The sequence below is a fragment of the Ipomoea nil genome, unplaced genomic scaffold, assembly GCF_001879475.1.
Source record: "Ipomoea nil cultivar Tokyo-kokei standard unplaced genomic scaffold, Asagao_1.1 scaffold3084, whole genome shotgun sequence".
Taxonomy (NCBI): domain Eukaryota; kingdom Viridiplantae; phylum Streptophyta; class Magnoliopsida; order Solanales; family Convolvulaceae; genus Ipomoea; species Ipomoea nil.
The window spans coordinates 701,988-711,440 of NW_017619512.1; the positions used below are offsets into that span (position 1 = coordinate 701,988).

Sequence of the window (9,453 nt, forward strand, 5' to 3'; positions counted from 1 at the left end):
CTAAGGGACAAGCTACAGGTTACTAGTATACACTGTGCTTGAGGGGGAGTATTAGGACTCTATGTATCTGAGTCTATTTAGAACTTCTTATTCTTGTCACACTTTGACTCTCTACTTCTTATCCTTGTCACACTGTGACTCTCTATTGTATATTTTTACATCATCTAATCTCATTGTAATTAAGTTCAATTCATACAATTCTATCAGTTCTCATCATGTATACTTTGATTATACATTTGGTATTTAGATGGATTAAGTGTTTTGATTAGGAATTAAGTTCTTCAATGAATTACGTAATTTGACAAATTAAGTATTTGATCGATTAATTAAGTATATATATTGATTGATTATGACTTATATAATTTGATGAATTAGATTGAATTTGATGATCGTATAAAATTTTATGAATTAGGTATACTTTGATTATACATTAGGTATTTTGATTACGAATTAGGTAATTTGGTTTCAATTCAAATCACCTAATATCGTTTATAAATGCGTCTATCATGCATCCATCATTTGTATCCATTCTTCATAGTACTTAGAGTAGCATTTTATTGCGTACATCATTGTGATTGTAAAAATTTGAGAAGATATTGTAGAACTATTTTGGTATATTAATTTCGATCAGTACATAGAATTAATTTCTTAATTATAATAATATTATACCTTATTTAATAAGACAATTATATTGAGTAATTATGTTAATAAATAATTATTATTATGGTACATTAATTTCAACTAATTACTATATAGAATCAGGGATGCAAAACTCGGCCGCCTAGTCGCCTAGGCGCTAGGCGGCACAAAGCCTTGCAGTTTTGGCCTAAAGGCGGCCAAAACTCGACCGGCCGAGTAGGCGGCGGCCTGGGAGGCCTACTCGGCCAAGTTTGGCCCAATCGGCCGAGTTAATTCAATTTTTTTAATTGGGTTTTTCACTCAAAACGACGTCGTTTTGAGCGAAAAACCCAATTAAAAAAAATTAAATTTTAATTTTGATTTCAGTAACCCAATTAAAATCCTAACTTCTAATTTCTTCTCCCAACCGAGAGACTGCGAGACGGGAGACTGCCGACTGCGAGCCAAGAGCCCATCGAACTCATCGAAGCCGTCTGGTGGTGGACCTCCAACGAAGCCACGTCGCCATCGAGCTCCAGTCGTCCGTCGAAGCTCCAGCTCCAACCGTCCGCCCGTCCGTTGCCGTCACCTCTGTAAGTACTCTGCCTCTGTAATTTTCGTTTTCCATTACTGAAATTTCAAATACATAAAATTGTGTTTTACTTTGTTTTCATTCCAAATACATAAAATATTAGCATTTTAAATTCCATCCTCTTGTCATCTTGCTGTTCTTAATGCTCATCAAAATCACTATTTCTGCTTATTATGTTCTTAATCGCATATAATTAAAAAGGGATATATAACTTTGTTAAAATCCCTTTAAAAAAATATTTTTCTATCCTAAATTATTTGTAAGCACAAATTATAGTTGAAAAAACATCAGATAATTGTATAGCCGTATAGGCCATAATGGAAATTCTGTAAATGATACATGCTGCTATAGAAAAGGTGTGTACAGGTGTAATTTGTCTAATCCTGGGAAGCTCTTTAATGATGTTCCTATTTGGACATTATGTATTTGAGCCTCAAATTTTGTTCTACCAAAAATTGTTTTCATTTTACTTCAATACTCCAACTCTTTGTTACACAACCATGGAAGGTATTCCCTGAATAGCATTAATACTTGTTTATAGATTTAAAACAAAGAGAAAGAATGTCATACATTAAAAACTTTTTGAACATGGTGAATTTTAGATTATAAACTTGTTTATTGTATATGTGAAATGGTGAATTGAATTATACATTTATTGTGTATGATTTTTAGTTATAATGGCTTCATCAAGTGCTTCGGTTACACAAAGTGTTGGATATTCTGAAGCATCCACACTTAAAAGGAGATCAAATGATGTAGGGTGGGAATATGGTAATTTAGTTGATGGAAAAAATTTGGATAAAGTAAAATGCTTGTTGTGCGAGAAAATTTTATCCGGTGGAGTGCATCGAATAAAAGAGCATATTGCTCATATACAAGGAAATGTTGCTCCATGTTCTAAAGCTACTAAAGATGATCAACTTAAGTGTAGAACTGCACTCAATGAAGCCAAGATGAGAAGGAAAAATAAAAAAACTAATGAAGATAATTTAAGAGCCGAGGTGAATATTGATGGTAGAAGTGAGTCAATTGATGTTGAGGACTTGCAAGGGTCTCTTGAATCTATGAAGCCACCACGTTTACTTGGCCCAATAGAAAAGTTTGCAAGTGGCATCAATCCCGAACCTTTCATGAATTTAGGAAAGACAGTGCAACAACAAGATGGTGCAATATGGAAGGAAAGGTCAAATAAAGTGAAAGGATATATATGTAGATGGGCATATGAGGCCGCTATTCCTTTTCATGCATTTGAAAAAGATAGCTTTAAGATGATGTTAGAAGCAGCTGCACAATTTGGTCCCGGAGTTGAATCACCAAGTAGATATGAGATGAGTGAAACATTCTTGAAAAAAGAAGTTGATAAAGTGAAAGAGTCTTTGAAGATACACAAAGAGGAGTGGAAGCAAAATGGATGCTCAATCATGACGGATGCTTGGACCGATAGAAAGAGAAGAAGTGTAATGAATTTGTGTGTGAATTCAACTTTAGGCACCGTTTTCCTTTCTTTTAAAGAATGTTCACTTGATTCACACACAAGTGAATATATTTATGAGTTTGTTGAGCATGGCATTGAACAAGTTGGAGTTGAAAATGTTGTTCAAGTTGTCACAAATAATGCCTCAAACAACATGGGAGCTTCAAAGTTGTTGAAAGAGAAGAGGCCAACCATCTTTTGGACTTCTTGTGCCACCCACACGATAAATCTAATGCTTCAAAGCATTGGAAATCTCCCAAGGTACAAGAAAGTCCTTGATCAAGCAAAGGCTTTAACGATCTTTATTTATGCTCATCACAAGACTTTGGCAATGATGAGAACTTTCACAAACAAGAGAGATATAGTGAGGCCCGGTGTGACTAGATTTGCATCTTCATTCCTTACTTTGCAAAGTTTAGCCGAGAAGAAGATTGAATTAAGTGCAATGTTTTCTAGCAATGAATGGGAGGCATGTAAATTTTCCAAGATAGCTAAAGGGAAGGTAGCACACACAACCGTAACAAGTTTGGAATTTTGGCAAGGTGTAACGGCATGTTTGAAGGTTTTTGCACCATTGGTGAGAGTACTTCGACTTGTTGATTGTGATAGCAAGCCATCAATGGGGTTTGTATATGGTGAGCTTATGAGATCAAAAGAGGAAATCAAACATGCTTTGTCCGATGTCCCAATGAACTATAAATCGATTATTGACATTATTGAAGAAAAAATGAAAGATAGGCTTGACTCTCCTCTTCATTTGATGGCATATTTTTTGAATCCTTATTACCATTATAAGGATCCACAACTTCATTTGAACGAAGTTGTAGCTGTTGGAGTTGTTGATTTTTGTGATATTCTATTTGTCAATGATTTTGAAATGCAAAATAAGATTTTAAGTGAAGAATTGCCAAAATATAAGAAGAAGGAGGGGATGTTTGGAAGAAGTATCACAATCAAAGCATGTGAGGTGAATGATGACAACTTTAATCCCGGTAAGTCATTCTTTATTCTTTAATATTTTATTGTTTACTTAATTTATTATTTATTTATATTTATTAATTATTATGAACTTTGTTTTGTAGCAAATTGGTGGTCAAATTTTGGTACCTCAGCCCCTTTATTGAGAAGAATAGCCATGAAGATTCTTTCTTTAACATCTAGTTCTTCGGGGTGTGAAAGAAATTGGAGCACGTTTGAAGGGGTTAGTAACTTAATATGATATAAATATTAGTTTGTTATCAAATTGGTATGTTAATATAAATATGAATTATGATAGTTAATACTTTATTATTCATTATTTAAACTTTTGAATATTGTTATTACTTGAATTGTAGATACATACAAAGAAGAAAAATAGATTTGAATCAAATCGTGTCAACAATTTAGTTTTTGTCCAATTTAATGCTACTCTGATGAACAAGAGCAAGCAAGATAAAAATATTGAAAAGTTGGTTGGTAGTGATGCAAGTTTAGTACAAGATTGGATTGTGGAAAATCTTGAGAATGATGAGACTGAGCCGGGATTGGATTGCAACAATAATGCTATGGAAGTGGATGAAGTATTACAACCCCGTAGAAGTGCTAGATTGAGGGATCTTGATGAAGATAACTTTGAATCGGAAGGGGAAAGTGAGGAGGAAATAAATGAAGTGGAGTTTGAAGATGATGGGCAACGTGTTATTGAGCAATATGGACAAGATGAAGAAATTGACAATGATCCTATTCAATCATGATTCATGAATCACTTTGGATTTCAAAACTTTAAAATTTGGACTTGAATGTTGAATTTTTGTTGAATGTTAATTATGTTGTAACTCGTAAGTTTAAACTTTAAACAATGATACTTGGATGTTGTTTCACTTGTTTCATTAGTTGGATGATTAAATGTGGTATTGTTGTTAAATGTGGTAGTGTTGTTCGAGTAATTAAATGTTGGACTTGTTTAGTTGTTTGAAGGAAATCAATGAATGTATGATAGTTTTATTATTTGGACGTGCTATCTGATTGGATGTTGAAAACAGCTTCATTAAATTTGTCAAACTGCAAGTCTGCTATTGTTTTTTAATTATTTTTTTTTAGAGCTCGCCTAGATTTTTTAATTTTTTTTTAGAGCCCGCCTAGCGTCGCCTAGATTCCGCCTTTAGGCGCTGCCCGGTCGCCCGAGTAACGCCTACTGCAACCTTGTATAGAATTAATTTCTTAATAATAATAATAATAATAATAATAATAATAATAATAATAATAATAATTAATTATTATTTTAGTATATTAATTTTGGCTAATTAGAACCTAGAATTAATTCCTTAATTATAATAATATTATACCTTAGCAAAAATGTACTCCGTATCATTTAAAAATTAGAACACATTAATCTATTGTTGGACATGATACTTCGCACAAAACAACTCGTAATAATAACAACTTAACAAAGTCCAATATTTAATTTAACAAAACTAATTAATAATAAGAGAAAATATAAATTTGACAAAATACTGCCTCATAATTAAAGTTTATATAAAATAACAGCACAAATAATGCCACTCAGAATAAGACCCTTCATGGAAGCAAACATCTCCTCATCTCAGCTAGTATCATCAGAGCTGGAATCACTAAAACTATATTTCTTATTAACTTCTTAATGGATGCACTCTTTCCTTTAGGAGCAAAAACCCTTCTTGGCAGCAGGCATCTCCTCATCTGAGCTACTATCATCAGAGCTAGAATCACTAGAACTAGCTTCCATACTCTAAAAACACAACCCACAATATTAAAATAAATAAATAAATAAATAAAATTAAAAAAAATAAAGTTGAATGGAACAAATAATCCATAGTCTAAAAACAAAAAATATAAGAACACTGGTTTTTCTAAGAATCCATTACAAGAAATCAAATCTAGGTCAATAAAAGCATACAACATTAAATGGTACTAGTTCAAATTTCATAAACTTGCAAGCATGCACATACAGAGATATTTTTATCTACTGACCTTCAATTCTTCCTCAAAATCAGAAGAAGTAATCTTCATCACTGCTTTCCACCTTACTCAGAATCAGAAGAAGTATTTTCTCCATAGCTTGTTTTAAAGCTAAATCCTTTTTCTGCTTTTTTGCACTTGCCTTCTCAACCGCAGCTTCCGCTTCCCTCCTACCTACAAAGTCACCAAAAAAGAGTGAACTCGTTTTCAAATAACAAATTTTAAAAAGAAAACAAGAATTAAAAACTGTGGACGATCAATTAAAAAAAATAATAATAAAACTAACCTTTCTGCATCGGCTTAATCGGAGCAACTACAGTTGGATTGGCAACAACCTCGACAAATTCATAATAAATAATGTAAACCGAAAAAATAACAACTTTTGCATAAATATAGAAATCGCTAGACGAGAAATTTTACCTTTAGATTTGATTTGTTAGAAGATTTGCCGACTGTGATGGAAGATGAGAAGGTGGGGAGAGGAGCTGCAATATATATAATAAACCCAAAAGATTATTAGAACTGTATTCTAGACATAGTTGAATTCATTCTCCATCTTCCTTGTATTGTTGAGAATATATCATTTACCATTTCTATCGGACTATTTGTATCCTTATAGATACTACATATCTTCATGTACTTAAATACGATAGATTGATCAATAATAAGATCATTCTCATAAGTATTGCTAGAACAATAAATAGCATACTAATTTACAACTATATTCACAAGAGCAAAGAGAGATTCATTTTTTCCTGCAAGAAGATTTAAATGCTCATGCCTACTAATTTACAACTATATTCATCAAGAGTAAGCAATTGTCTTAAAGGGTATAAAGAAGGCAGCACTCAAGTTACAGATATGAAAATTTTCTTGATTGTTTGTTGGCAGAGTAAACTTAAAAGTTAAAATATCCAATGCATGACCTTCCCCTCCCACATAATTAATAATAACAATGACTGGCCCGCATGGGTAGCTCAACTGGTCATAGAGGTGAAACTTTGGAAGAATGATCAGGGATCAAGTCTCACCAGCGGCAGTGTGGGGGCAACTTCTCAAAGTGAGGGGGGTTCCTTGTGCGCAGTGAGCATCGGTTTAGCCTCTATAGTTCATGTTCAGTTAAGTCACCCTTGCTAGCCTCTATGGTTCATGTTCGACTCACCCTTAGGGTTGATTTTGTCCACTCTCATCCAACAATTTCTCACAAGCAGCATCATCATACTTTTTACAGCAAGCATTCATTACCTTTTAATAGTAGATTCAAGAACTTTCACTATCACGAACTCATAGAAACGAAGATCAACAAGTATGACTTTGTTCCTATCAGCAAGTGTTATGAAATCCTAGTTAATATCGTATCACAGTCCTATTGTGCCACGTGTTCTCATATAATTAGTTTCACAAGCAGCAACGGGAATCGCAGTGTAGAAAAGTAATTACACAGACAGTTAGAGTAAACAAAATAGTACAAAGACAATTATATTCAGGGGAAAGGACAAAAAGAAAAAAGTAACTGCAGACGAAATGCCATAATAACAGGCGGGGGGAACACACACACAGATGAACAAAGCATGGAGTCACAGGGCCGAGATGGGGAGGCAAGAATCATCTCCCTCTGTGAGACAAGAGGCATACCAACCATCTCTCCGTGTGGCACAAGGAGACCTACTTCTATACAACAAAAAAGAGGGGAAAATGCAAAACAAAGAATAAAAACAAACACATACTTGAACAAGCGTACCCTAAGTAAAATAAGTACATAACACAGAAATTAAATGAAAAATAAACCTTAGTTATACAGGGATGATATAGCAGCACAGCACTTGGAGAATACCCTTTTTCACTGTATACTTGGAATTGATTTCATTCACAACAGCCAAGCTAAATTGTACAACAGACAAGCTAAATTGTGCATATCTACTCCACCCATCATATGGCAGGGTAGCTGAATCTACCACGTCCAAGTACATAGACAATCAATACACATTGTTTCCTATAGGAAATATAAGCACCCGCCTGTCAGGACCAATGGTCAGCAAAACCAACCCAAAACTCTATAGCATAACAAAAAACCCAAAGAAAGTCATAGCCCCTTACCATTTGTAACCACCAACAACAAAAACCTCAGAATATAGCTTCTTCACATTCAACCTAGAGAAATTTCCATTGGTCCATGTAAAACGTGAAGCCTGTGGCTCATCCACGGCTTGATTTTCAGCTGCATTAGCATTCTCTGCTGGTATCACTATAAATAAAAGCAACCAATAGAAATATCCCAAAAAAAAAAAAAAATCAGTAAAATATGAACATATAAGTGACAGAGTGTATAGATGTGCTTTTCTGTTAAAAGCTAGAAAGGGTTCTTGTATTATGTCTAACTTCAAGTTACAAGTCTATATATAGGTCTACAAAAGTAAACAATAATAAATAAAGAAACTACTCATCTCCCCAAAGCTTTAATTACTGAGGCTTGTGAGCTGCCCATTTAATTACTAAGGCTAGTGAGCTGCCCAAGACTTTTAATATTCCAACACTCCCCCTCAAGCTGGAGCGTATAAATCAAAAGCTCCCAGCTTGCTACAAATGTATTCAATCCTAGGTCCACGGAGAGATTTGGTGAGAACATCAGCAAGTTGATCATTTGACCCAACAAATGTGGTAACAATGTCTCCGGATGCGACCTTCTCTTGTATAAAGTGACAATCAATCTCAATATGTTTAGTCCTTTCATGGTAGACAGGATTAGACGCAATGTGGAGCGATCCTAGGTCCACGGAGAGATTTGGTGAGAACATCAGCAAGTTGATCATTTGACCCAACAAATGTGGTAACAATGTCTCCGGATGCGACCTTTTCTTGTATAAAGTGGCAATCAATCTCAATATGTTTAGTCCTTTCATGGTAGACAGGATTAGACGCAATGTGGAGCGCTGCTTGATTATCACAAATTAATTTCGTAGGACCATGTTTATAGAAATTGAGTTCTGTAAGAAGTTGTTTAACCCAAATTAGCTCACATATTCCAAGTGCCATTGCTTAGTATTCAGCTTCTGCGCTTGAGCGTGCAACCACATCTTGTTTCTTACTTTTCCAAGAGACAAGATTACCTCCAAATAGAATACAATATCCTGATGTTGATCTCCTATCCCAAGGACATCCAGCCCAATCTACATCTGTATAGCCAACAATTTCTGTATGTCCATGATCTTTATAGAGCAACCCTGTACCTGGAGGCCTTTTCACATATCTCAATATTCTGACGGCTGCATCCCAATGACTTTGACATGGCTCTTGCAAAAATTGGCTAACTACACTTACAGCAAAGGAGGTGTCTGGTCGAGTGATAGTTAAGTACAATAGCTTGCCAACTATTCTCCGATACTTACTTGAATTGAATAGGAGATCCCCCTGTCTTGGAAGAAGTTTGACATTTGGATCCATGGGTGTGTTGGTTTGCAATTTGTCATTCCTGTTTCTTCAAGAATATCCAAAATATATTTTCGTTGAGACACTAGATACCTTGTTTGGATTGAGCAACTTCAATACCAAGAAAATATTTCAATTTTCCAAGATCCTTTGTCTCAAAATGTTGAAACAAATGTTTCTTAAGCTGATTTATTCCTTCACTATCATTCCCTGTAATGACAATATCATCAACATAAACCACAAAATATATACTTTTTCCAAGTAGGTGTTTATAGAAAACAGAATGGTCAGCCTTACTTTGAATCATGCCAAATTGTTGGATCACATCTCTAAATCTCTCAAACCAGGCACGTGGAGATTGCTTCAA

At 34.5% G+C, this 9,453-nt stretch overlaps 2 protein-coding genes and 1 long non-coding RNA gene across 3 annotated transcripts; 1 reads left to right on the forward strand and 2 right to left on the reverse strand.

Annotated features, from left to right (window-relative positions):
• The first annotated feature begins 1,100 nt into the window (after positions 1 to 1,100).
• LOC109166000 lies at positions 1,101 to 4,543 on the forward strand. Its single transcript, XM_019314886.1, has 5 exons — positions 1,101 to 1,211; positions 1,883 to 2,273; positions 2,400 to 3,676; positions 3,767 to 3,885; positions 4,019 to 4,543. Exons 2-5 carry the CDS (start codon positions 1,888 to 1,890, stop codon positions 4,415 to 4,417), a joined length of 2,181 nt encoding a protein of 726 aa, XP_019170431.1. The 5' UTR covers positions 1,101 to 1,211; positions 1,883 to 1,887; the 3' UTR covers positions 4,418 to 4,543.
• A 982-nt stretch (positions 4,544 to 5,525) lies between these two features.
• Positions 5,526 to 6,160, reverse strand: LOC109166001. Its single transcript, XR_002051602.1, has 3 exons — positions 6,081 to 6,160; positions 5,947 to 5,995; positions 5,526 to 5,834 (listed from the first exon to the last, which is right to left on the reverse strand). It is a non-coding gene; the product is annotated as an uncharacterized LOC109166001 (long non-coding RNA).
• Positions 6,161 to 8,696: 2,536 nt separating this feature from the next.
• Positions 8,697 to 9,101, reverse strand: LOC109166018 (uncharacterized mitochondrial protein AtMg00810-like). The gene has a single exon (XM_019314902.1). It carries the CDS (start codon positions 9,099 to 9,101, stop codon positions 8,697 to 8,699), a length of 405 nt encoding a protein of 134 aa, XP_019170447.1.
• Between the last annotated feature and the right edge of the window lie 352 nt (positions 9,102 to 9,453).

What these genes read in the sequence shown, in the direction of transcription:
- LOC109166000 (XM_019314886.1), top strand. Translation starts at nt 1,888, where the DNA reads ATGGCTTCATCAAGTGCTTCGGTTACACAAAGTGTTGGATATTCTGAA. An exon ending in TTGCAAGGGTCTCTTGAATC is followed by an intron (nt 2,274 to 2,399) that starts TATGAAGCCACC and finishes GGAAAGGTCAAA; the next exon opens with TAAAGTGAAAGGATATATAT. An exon ending in ATTGGAGCACGTTTGAAGGG is followed by an intron (nt 3,886 to 4,018) that starts GTTAGTAACTTA and finishes CTTGAATTGTAG; the next exon opens with ATACATACAAAGAAGAAAAA.
- LOC109166018 (XM_019314902.1), bottom strand. Translation starts at nt 9,101, where the DNA reads ATGGATCCAAATGTCAAACTTCTTCCAAGACAGGGGGATCTCCTATTC.